At 53.7% G+C, this 11567-nt stretch overlaps 2 protein-coding genes across 2 annotated transcripts; one reads left to right on the plus strand and one right to left on the minus strand.

The window, feature by feature from the left end:
* Positions 1 to 516: 516 nt before the first annotated feature.
* Positions 517 to 3482, plus strand: GLRG_06683 (piwi domain-containing protein; the record flags this gene model as incomplete). The annotated part of the gene is made up of 2 exons (XM_008097537.1): positions 517 to 932; positions 992 to 3482. 2 exons carry the CDS (start codon positions 517 to 519, stop codon positions 3480 to 3482), a joined length of 2907 nt encoding a protein of 968 aa, XP_008095728.1.
* Positions 3483 to 5055: 1573 nt separating this feature from the next.
* GLRG_06684 (capsule biosynthesis phosphatase) lies at positions 5056 to 7713 on the minus strand (the record flags this gene model as incomplete). Its single annotated transcript, XM_008097538.1, has 4 exons — positions 5056 to 6462; positions 6533 to 6995; positions 7072 to 7265; positions 7378 to 7713. 4 exons carry the CDS (start codon positions 7711 to 7713, stop codon positions 5056 to 5058), a joined length of 2400 nt encoding a protein of 799 aa, XP_008095729.1.
* Between the last annotated feature and the right edge of the window lie 3854 nt (positions 7714 to 11567).

Here is an 11567-nt window from a genome sequence, read left to right on the forward strand (position 1 = left end):
TTCAAAGGATCAGTTTTGTGTCTTGTTCGCAGCTGCCTTGGTGGCTCTTTCCTTCGCCTGGCTTTCATACCTGCCTCACGTTCGCACCTTCCTTTGAATCGACAGCAAGGCCTTCACCCCATCGGAAAGCCTCCTTCCTACTCCTCTCTATATAAAGCCAACTTTCCCTCGATCAAAATATTTTCTTCTTCTTCTTCCTTCACACACACACACACGCAATCAACCAACCAACGTCAGTCAACATCAGGTAGGTCAACCACATACCCATCCACCCTAATCACATAAGACTGTGGTGCCTTCCCAGCCTTGCTTCTTTCCTTTCACCTGCACCTCTTTCCCTCTTTTCCTCCCCTACCAAAATACGCCTTCTCTTCTTCAGCAACCCATCCACCTTATCTCTTTCACACCCAACCATATATTAACTTCTTCAACAGCAACACCAGTACTTTCCGGATTCATATGCAACGAGACCAACAAAGCGCCAGTGAGACTCATCGGCTTCGATTCATCTACAATATGTCTGCCACCGGTCGATCCCGCTCCGGCTCTCACGCTTCTGAGTCCAGAGCTCAAAACCCCTTCGGTCCGTCCATGGGTTTCGACCCAGCCAAGCCCGAGAGCGGTCCCGAGAAGGACCGCCAGAATACCCGCATCGACCCGCCCCCTGAGTCTTTTCTCAACCCGGGCATGTCTCCTTTCATCAAGAGACCCGGCTTCAACACCGCCGGCAAGCCCGTGAACCTGGAGGTCAACCAGTTCCGCGTCAAGCAGTGGAATGACAATGTGACGATCTACCAATATGATGTCTCCATCTCACCTCCCCCTCTGAAGTACAACGTCGTCTTCAGGAAGTGCTGGGAGTCTCCGGCGGTTCAGCAGATGCTGAAGAAATACAAGTGTCTTTGGCTGCAAGATGGACGCAAGCTCGCTTGGTATGTTTTATTGGTTCTTATTGGTTCTTTTCCAAAACACTTTTCTAACACGCTCACAGGTCCTCGGTCCCCATCCAGCGTGGCGAGGAGCGTCTTAAAATCGACCTCGACGAGGGCAAGCCCGCTCGCCCCAACTCTAAGCCCCGAGACAATTCGTTCTTCTTCGTCATGAAAGAAACAAAGAAGATCAACCTGGCGGCTTTGGATGCCTATCTCACAGGCAAGATGGACTGGGACAATTCCGTTCTCGAATGCCTCAACTTCTTGGATCACCTGGTCCGGCAGTACCCCAGCGAGCGTCTCTTATCTATCAAGAGAAACTTCTACAATGAGCGCAACAAGAAGACCAGTGACCTCGGTCCCTGCTTGGAGGCTGTGAAGGGTGTTTACTCTTCGGTTCGAATGAACCAGTCTGTTATGGACAAGATTGGCCGCGGACTCGGTCTGAACGTCGATGTTGCCAACACAGCATTCTGGAAGGGGAACGTCCCGCTTCACATGCTTGTTCGGGACTTTCTGGGCACTTGTGACCGCAGATGGCAGGGTATGAAGCCCAATGATATCGCCGATCTCCTCAAGCCGGTTCGACAGAAGGACCAGACCGGCCGTACCGTCTTCGCCATGTCGGAGGCCTTCAAGCATCTCCGCAAGCTGGTCAAGCTTCATTTCTCCCCCAAGCATCGTGGCAAGGAGAGTTGGGACAAGACGTACACCATCAAGTCCTTCGCTTTCGGTCAGCAGTACGGTGAGAAGGGTGCCACCGCAGACAACATTAGATTCACCAACAATGGCGAGGAGATGACCATTGCCCAGTACTTTCAAAAGACGTACGGTGTCCAGGTCATGTTTCCCAATTGGCCCGTCGTTGAGACTGCAAAGTCCGGCTTTTTCCCCATGGAGGTTTGCATCATCAAGGCCATGCAGCGCTACCTCTATAAGCTTGATCCCGATCAGACTTCGGCCATGATCAAGGCCGCCGTCACTCGGCCCAACCAGCGCAAGGCTGATATCATTGACGCGAAGAATCAGTTGGCATGGAAGGAGGACCCGTACCTTCGTCAGTACGGTGTTGTCTTCGATGATCAGATGGCTCGGACACAGGGCTCCCTGCTTGAGCCTCCCAAGATCCAGTTTGCAAACAATGTCACGAGCCCCATGTTCGCTGGCCGCTGGGACTTGCGCGGCAAGAAGTTCTGGGTCCCTAATCGTCAACCTCTTCAATCTTGGGGTCTTCTGATTCTAGAGAATGCATGCAACAGGGCCACTGCCCAAGCTTTTGCGCAGACCTTCAAGCAGACATACACTGGCCATGGAGGCAAGGTGGCCAAAGACGCCATCATCATCGACAGTGAAGCCCGGAATCCCAATGTTGCCGATGCCGTCGCGAAGGCCTATGCACAAATCAAGGCCCAGACAAAGGCTATCCCTCAGCTTCTCTTCTGCGTGTTGAGATTCAACAACGCTGGCTCCTATGAACGCATCAAGAAGTCAGGCGACTGCCGCTTTGGTCTGCTGACTCAGTGCGTTCTTGCACGTCATGTGGAAAAGAACCAGGGACAGTACCACTCTAATGTGGCCATGAAGGTCAACGCCAAGCTCGGGGGTATTACCTGTCGTATTCCCCACCCTTCCGGCCCTGCCACGAAGGCTCCTGCCTTCTTCAAAGAAGTCACCATGATGATTGGCGTTGACGTGTCTCACGCCACGCCCGGTATCGATGCTCCTTCTACCGCCTCGATGACCATGTCTATGGATCAGGATGCCACTTTCTACTCAGCAGCCGTTGAGACCAATGGCTACCGCGTTGAAATGCTGTCTCCAATCAACGCCAAAAACTTCCTTGCCCGCCTGATGCCCACCTGGCACAAGCGCATGAACCACCCGGCGCCGCCGCCGCACATCATCTACCTCCGTGACGGTGTATCCGAGGGGCAGTACGCCCAAGTCCTTGAGTATGAGGTTGGGACGATGAAGCGTCTGATGGAGCAAAAGTACCAGGGACAGAAGCAGCCCAAGTGGACTGTCATTGTGGCTACCAAGCGTCACCATGTTCGCTTCTTCCCCCAACAGGGCGACAAGAATGGCAACCCATTGCCCGGTACTCTCCTGGAGCGGGAGGTCTGTCACCCGTTCTGGTGGGACTTCTACCTCTGCTCCCACGTCGCCATTCAGGGCACTGCTCGCCCTGTTCACTACACTGTTCTGATTGACGAGGCCAATATGAAGCCCAACGACCTTCAGCGCATGCTCTACGGTCAGTGCTACTCGTACGCCCGCTCAACGACTCCAGTCTCGCTCCATCCCGCCATCTACTACGCGGATCTTGCTTGTGGTCGCGCTCGTGCGCACGAGAACATTGCTACGTCTCAAGGCTTCCGTTCTGGCCCCAAGGCTGCAGAAATGGTCGAGGAGTACGGTGCTCGCGGCCAGTCCATGTTCGAGAATGACCGACCGACCGAGGCTATGCAGCTCTTGCCTTTGGGCGGTGGCGGCCCTGATTCCGATCCTCAGGCGACCGAGATGTTCAAGGGCACTATGTGGTACATCTAAGCAAGCAACACGATGGATTATCAACGACCAAGGTTCGACGGACGAGGGATGAAGTGAATGAAGCATGAGCTGTGAACAGGGAGAGATGGCATTCGGAGCGAGCGAAAGAAGTGATGAGCGTGGCGATGGCGAGAAGTTGACCGAGGTGAGAGATAGGAACGACAGATGGCTCATGTCTCAGGGGAGGATGGAAAAGGTTTACTAGTTCCGGGTCTTGGTTAACAAGGCCTCAATCGTTGTAGCACGGCGGCAGTGGCTGCAGCCGGTCCCAATTAGATAGCGAACGTTGCCTTTCCTCCAACTGTCTTCTTCCTTGCTCCATGTGACGTGATGATTCGTGAGGTCAGAAGACAGAAGACGCAACATCGGCTTCTTCTGAGGGAAATCACGAATTTGGCTTCGTCTCAGGGAGGTCATGGTCATTTCCCAGATTTGACAATATGATGCATCCACGTTTCTTCCAGCGACCCTTGGGATGGATGCCCGGACCAGCTAGAAAGGTTGTAAAATGAATCTAATTGGTTACGACATGTGAAAAGGCTCAATGAGATACCGATTTCAAATATTAATCTGATATGAGGGGAAGGGGGATGGGTAATCGAGGTTCTCAGGAAAGATACGAGCGCAAAAGGTTCGCCTGACGTCAAGGAGGCTCTGCTCCCGGAGCGCCCCCCCTTGCTCTTTATCGGCCGTGCCTCGCCGTCCCCGCCGACACCGCCGCCTCCAGGTTCCTCATCCGCCGTCTGTTCTGTTGGCTTCCGGAGGAGGGGGTGGGGAACACACTCTTTAACCCTTCCTCTTCCAACACACTGCAAGGCCAGATAGACCTCGTCATCGATCCAAAGGGGGAGGACATCCGTACGCCCCGAACAGTCGCAGTAAAAGCACCCAAGAAAAAAATAAAGCTCTTGTTGTTGTTACTGCTACTGCTACCCATACACATCGGACAACACCTACGAATAACGGAGTAAATGCAACATAGAGCTACAGCGGTTTGACGTTGGCGAGGCACCGGCACAAACCCACCCGGGACAGCGAGTGAGACACAGAAAAAGAAAAGAAGAAATAAGAAAAAGAGGGGGAAAAAAGTCAAAGAACGCGCGGCCACGAGACTCTGCCTAGGAAAATAAGAACACAGACAATGCGGTCGAGGAGGGTTGACGAATGGTGAGTGAGTCAGCACACTTTCAGCGATGCCCGCCTTTAAGCTCACCAACGGCAGTAACACATGGAATGCACTTTTCAATAATATGTGATATCTTGGTATAGTCATACATGATACTCGTAGACTTGAAAGTAGAAAGAACCCAAGGACCGACGAAACGCTTTCATTTTTCCAACAAAAAGCACGTGAAACGTAGCAAATAATTCTCCCGTCAACACGGACGAGTTCCGATGCGATGGGACTCCACACAAGCTCTCCGCTTTCCCTTCCGGGAGCTCTGCGCCCATGATATCGACGCAACCCCACCCCCGCCATCGAAACCCACCTTTCCGACAGCTCGGCGCATTACGCATGCCCCGGCCACACCCCGACAATTATCTACACCTTATGACATCTTTCGCCTCTCGCCTATTTCGCCGTGACGACGACATTGGGAATGGAGAGATTCTCTCCCTTGCCAGAAACGATGGGCATCTCACGGGCCTTCTCCTCTCCGCCAAAGTTGGAGCTGGCCCGCCGGCTAAGCGTGGCGCCTGCCGTGGATCGCGTGCCGGGGCCGTAGTTGATGTTGCTCGCCTTGTCAAGAGTCTCCTTGCACATGCGCAGGAAGACGGCGCCCAGCTCCGGTCGGTGCAGGGGAATGAGGCTGAAGAAGAGAGAGGCGGTGATGCGGAAGAGGGTCTTGCGGTGCAGGCGTACGGAGTACGTCTCTTCGAGGAAGGTGAAAAAGTGCTCTTGTAGACTCGAGAGGAGGTCCGAGTCGGCCTCGTCAAGAAGGGGCTGGTCGCTGTCGAGAGCGCCGCGCAGGTCGTGGTTGTTGGCGCTCATAAAGAGGATGTGGTCGTAGCCGCAAAGGGATTGCAAAACCTTGCCGAGATCGTAGTGGATGTCGCCCTCGGGGGTCAAGGTGTTCTCAAGCTGGCAGCGCACATCGATGAAGCTGACGAGCTTCTCGTCCTTGGATAGGATGGCATTGCTGAAGACGGGGTCACCGTGGATGACTTGCGCGTGAACACCTTTCTCCTCGGCCTCGTAGGTATCGAGGAACTCGTTAATCCGGGCGAAAAGAGACGCGGCCAGGGGACCAAGTGCATCGTACTTCTTCTGGTTCTGGTAGTACCGGCTACGCAGCTTCGAGCCGTAGTTTGCGTAAATATTGACGCGGTTGTTCGCCCGCGCAAGGGAGTGCTCTTCAAACTTCTTTTCCAGAGCACTGGGAATGTTGAGAGTGGCCTTGTCGGTGCTGGCTGTGGTGTGGACAGAGTGGAGAGCCTTCAGCAAGGAGATGAGGCGGCCCTTGGTAATTGAGCGTCCGACTAGAAGGTGAGAGAAGGTCAAGCCACGGCGGTTTTCCATGGTGATGTTGTAGGTGGTGGTGTCGGGGATGTAGTCGACGTTGTACACAGTCGGAAAGATGTGTGCGATTTCGGCGGGCATATGGGAGTAGAAGAAGAGCTCGCCGAGGATGTTCTCCGACTTGCTTGACTTGATCACCTTATCACCAATGATCTGGATGGTGTTGAAATCGCGAGCGGCGATCATGCCGGCCTTCTTTGCATCCTCTGCAGTGCCCGCATCTTGCCCGATCAGCGCAGCTGGGTCCTGCTCGTCCAGAAGCCAACCGATCTCCCGCATAGTATCCAAGTTGGCATTGACCGCCAGGTCATCGACGTAGACATCGGCGTAAGGCTTGCCGAAATGAATATCGTGGTAGGGAATCTCGTACTTGGCCAATTGGGCAAAGGTAACCGGGCCGACATCCGCGAGGACCGAGCCCAGATTTCCGTGATGTGTCCGCATGCGACGCGCCGTTTGCTGTTGAGGTCTTAGCGAGGGTATCCAGAATGCAACCATGGTTTACGTCAGGCACCCGAACTCGACTTACAATGATTATGTAGTGGCCCGCGTTATACAGCTGCTGCACGAGGCGAATGTTCTTCTCAATCGGAGGGCAGGTGGAATAGTCTCCGGCCACGGCAGGCACACCGACCAGGGTCATGTCGAGGTCGAAGCAGAAACGACGCTTCTTCAGCTTGATGGGGAGGTTGGAGGTGTCGGTCTTGAGCAGCTTCAGGAGGTCCTTGAGCTGCTCGGGCGTGCCGACAACGCTGAAGTCCTTGGTGCTGACGGGCATGCCCAGGTAGGGAACGCCGTTCTGGATCATGAGGGCGATCATCTGCGAGGTGTAGTACTCGCCCACTTCGGAGCCGTCGGGCCTCTTCATGTCAAGGTTCTCGGCAGCCCACGACTTGAGCTGGGCAGCAGACGGGAAGACATACGCGCCCGTATTCGCCTTATTGGAAATGGCCTTCTTCTCCTGAATATCGATGATGCGCTCCAAGCCGTCCCTGCGGAGGTGCTCTGTTAGACATGTCGTTGGAGAAGCAGGAAGCTTCCTGCGCCGCGCAACCGGGTTTCACTTACTTGGTGGGTTCCGTCTTAATGTAAGAGAAAATGGGCTTGTCACCAAGGTCGGGGAAGTAGAAGCAGCCGCCATGTCCCTTGGGCATGTTACGGATGTCCTCAAGGATGTCGGCCCAGTAAATGGTGTCGCAGTCGAGGGAGACGGTCCTGCGCTCGAGGTGCTTCTTGGTCATACTCTGGGTCACGATGAAGAGCTACGGGAGCGGAAATCCGTTAGCAACGCACACCCCATCTTGCTCCCCTACCCCCCCCTGTGGCCGCTCCGTGCGACGGGGAAGCTCGCGAGGGCCAGGTGAAGAGGCTTACCGTCTCACTAGCGCCCTTGGTCTGGTGACGCAAGCGCAGCAGTCTGAAGTCGATCTTGGAGAAGGTCTTGCTCACGAGCTGACCGATTCTGAACTCGTCGTCGACCTCCTCGTTGATGGCCATCCACAGGGTGTCGCCAGGCTTAAGGCTCAGGTTGTCAATAAGCCACAGCAGCATAGGCCGGCCGACAATGTTGATCAGCGGCTTCGGGTAGCGGTAACCCTCCTTTGCGAAGCGAGAGCCAATGCCGCCGATGGGAATAATGACGTTGATGGGCTCACGGTTGATGTCGCCGTTGGCGGCAGCGCCGTTGGCGGCTGCCGTTGATGGAGCCATTGTGACAGAAAAGAGTCAACGATGGCGTTCTGTGTGAAGGTGATGTTGGTCGTTTGGAAAAGAAGATTGGCGGGATGGGCTTGGAATGTGTTGCAGAGTCCAAGACGGCGCGGGAATGGCAGATAGTCGCGAACGATGGAAATATCACTAGACCCTTGGGGTAGAAGCTGCGTGACGGCGCAACTGTGGTTACGCGACGGATAAAGCACCGGTGATGTGCTTTCTATTTCCAGCAAAAGTGAGATGAAGACGGGCAGAATGCGACACTACGGGTTTCCGACCCAAGACTTCAAGGTAGAGAAAGAAGGGAAGCCCAAGGAGAGGAGTTGTGAGTTTGAAGAGCTCAAGAGAAATGACCCGGCTGACGAGGGGGGGTAGGTGTCCCTCTCTCCCACCTCAAGACCTTAAGGTACCCACCCACCCAAAGAAAAAAGATACGTACACAGTAAGGCAAGGGACGGATGGTAATGTTAGGATCCTAGGGTCCATATCCTGGTAGCAGCGTGGAGACAAGCAACAGTAAGCACCTATCTGTACGGATAGATAAATGGTAATTACTTGGTGAGTGGATGCGATCTCGCCCCCCAAAGCGGTAAGCAAGCACCTCGGTCGGGTCCTCTGGAAGTCGAGATACAGTAGATACGTAGCCAAGGCGGTTCCCGTAAAGGTCGCACAGGTACAAATGATACACCCAAACCCAGTCGGAAAACACAGCAAGACATTCTCAAGGGAAGACAGGTACTTGGAGGAGACCAGATAGTACGCGTGAGATGGAAAGATGGATAGCTGAGATATAGGAGTATCATTGATTCATAGTGGGATGACAGGGTTATACTAGATGCAGAAAAGGGAGATGCTCATGAAGCGGTTACCATGAAAGCCGGCGTAGAATTTTTTTTGTCCCTTTTTTGCTTTTTCCCTGAACTACGAACAAATGGTTAGCTGCGGTGCGGCAGTGGGCCCATCCCATTAGGGGACCGACAAAGGACACTCCCGCCCACTTGACGCCTCTTTCTAGTGTAGTCTCAGCCTCGGTCTTCTTCCCTGTCCTCCTAGACTACTGTTCACTACCTTAGCTAGTGTACCCTCCCCGGCTCGTATTGCATGGAAACATGCCATTTCCGTCGTCTTAGGGACCCTTTTCTTCTTCCTCACGTCTATACGGTAGCATTTCTCCCTCTCCTCAATCATCAATCGTTGCTCCGTTCATGAGTTCAACGGGGGTGACAGCCGTGGCCCGGGTAAAAGTACCAGGTGATATGTGGTTGATGGACAGGGAGGGAGTAAGGGTCCCTTATGTGCCGCATCACTAATAGTGGATCAACTCGGTCTGCGGGCTCTGCCAATGGTGGCGCCAGCTGTCAAATAGGCACCGACCCGGGGAACAGCGTTCTGGGGCGTAGTGATGGATTGTACTGTAGTAATGGAGCCGGTCGAGCGTTCCGGCAGAGTTGGCACGGTGCAGATTGGCACTGTACTGCGAACCCCTGCCCAGAGCAGACACCCAGAATATCGATCCCCATGTCCCCCCCCAAGCCTCTCTTCCCCACACGAGGTCTATTCTCATTTGGATACGATGCTGAATCCCAAGTTGAATCATCAGGCCACGACCGTAGCTTTTCTCGTCTCTTGCCTCTCCCTTTAATGTGCTGCTTACGCCATCCTTCCCGTCCAGCCAGATTAATGTCCGCAACGAAGCTCCTTCCCTGGTGCGCAGGTGTGTACCGTAATCAAGAGGAGGCGCCTCTCCGCTCAAAGAGCCACGCATATTTCCGCCAAAGAAAACAAAGAAATAAACAATGAAGATGGAAATGAAGATGAATAAATGGCTGGGCAGAGCCAGGGATGAGTTTGGTTCCTCGGCCAAGGCTTGTTGGCGGCCGTTGGCCCTAAACGAACCTTTTTTTTTTTTTTTTTTTTTTTTTTTTTTTTTTTTTGGTCTTCTCTGCCAGGGCAAAGATGGACACGTGTGATTGCAATCGGATTGCTGACTGGATGGATGGCGGCGTGGTGTGATTTTGCGCAAGGAAAACGCTCTTTTCAAACAGCCCGAGCGCTATGACAAAGTACGGACCTCTGATGAATATGACATCACCGATTGTACAAGATCAGATAAAAGTACTCGCTCTCCCTGCCGTAGATAGTGAGCACGTCTCAAATTCGGGGTTCGATGCCAGACTGTGCTGCTGTCTTACCTCGTGGTCATGGTTTGGATACCACGGAACTCTATCCGTAAGTTTGTTGACGGGTCAGTCCTGCGCTGCGGGCGACAACACAACATACTTACACTACAGTGTAGTACCTAGCTAGCTAGGTAGGTAGGAACCTAGGCAAAGGTCATCAGGGGGGCTATGGTGTCCAGAAGTGTACAGATGTCTTACACTAAGGCGCCTAGTGCGGTAGGTACTGGTAATCGGACCTGCCCAGACCTGCTCATGCTATCATCAGCCTTGCGTGGGATTGGTGGAGACGCAGGGGCAGGGGCAATCGACACGGGGAACAGGGATTTGTTCATGTGCGTGTACGACAAGGCTGTGGCGTTGATTGGCGGCACATCTGAAGGGGTAGCGCATTCAGAGCAATGGGAATCAAATCAATCAATCAGCTGTGCTGTGGGTGGCCGAAATTGGCGCGTGCTAATGAGCTGACGATGGACGAGCCACACGGTGTCTGGGATTGGCTGGCAGAGCGTCTGGGGCTGCTCATTTCGGCTTGCAGCCGCTTGAAAATAGGTACGGATACTGAGTAGAGATAAAAACAAAATAAAAATAACAAATAGCGAAATACAAGGTTTGTACATCGAGGGTTGGTCCTTGACTTGGCCGTGGCGAATCCGTCGTAGACTTTACTGCCACGGAGGGATGAAGCAGCATGTCACCATGTCTTGTTTGACCTTGGATACCGAGTGATGTACCAAGGTACTGATACGAGGTGGCGCTTCTTGAGCTCGCGGAGGTACGGTGTACATACTATCAACCAAAGGTACTCAACACAATAGGGTATACCAAGTGATGTACGGTACATCGCACACTAGTCGATGGGATCGATCCGCAGCCTCAAATACAATCCTGAACCACCCAAGGTACCTTTGTAAGGGGGGATGCAAAGCCAGACGAACAAAATGGATTATGATACTGTACTGTGCCGTATCCGTAGGCCGATGGCTATTTTGGCAACTGCACGCTGCCGCTGCCGGGCGCAACGGGGTGGGGGTGGGTCTGTACTAGATGGGATAGCTGGGGGAGATGCTATGCAACGAGTACATCACATCAGCCAGACGGGCAGGATGCGAGAAAGAGCGTGTGAAGGCGTGGTAGGGTAGCGGGAAATCGCCCACGACATTGTGTCAGATGCCGGCGTCACCTATCCTGAAACAGCGTGCTTGACTCGTCGGGGCGCGTTTGGCGATCATCGCCAAGGACACAGTGACACACTGACAGGTGGATAGACGGATAGACTCTATAAAATGGGAATGGGCCACCGTTGATACGTCTGATTGACCCCGAAGCTACCGAGCGAAGGGTGTCTGATCGAGGGAAGATGCTTGGAAAACTCGGGGAGTCGTACTTTTCAGATAAAGTTCCCTGCTGTTTCATGCCCCGAGGTTGTCCCTCCTGCCTCACTTTCCCCCCTTGTCAAGGCCCGTACCACGTACCTGTATGTTGTGCTGGATGCGCGTCAAGGGTGAGCAAGCTGATGAGTGCCGGGAGGAGACGGCGTGGCCTATAATCTGGGGCAAGGTATCCGTAAGGGCCGGAGAAAAGGGAAGACGAACGAGGCGGCCGAATCTCTTTTACCTTGCGCCGAAAGAGGCTATGTTCTGGCTGGCCGATGATGGGCGCATACCATCGATT

Source organism: Colletotrichum graminicola (assembly GCF_000149035.1).
Source record: "Colletotrichum graminicola M1.001 genomic scaffold supercont1.27, whole genome shotgun sequence".
Lineage (NCBI taxonomy): Eukaryota > Fungi > Ascomycota > Sordariomycetes > Glomerellales > Glomerellaceae > Colletotrichum > Colletotrichum graminicola.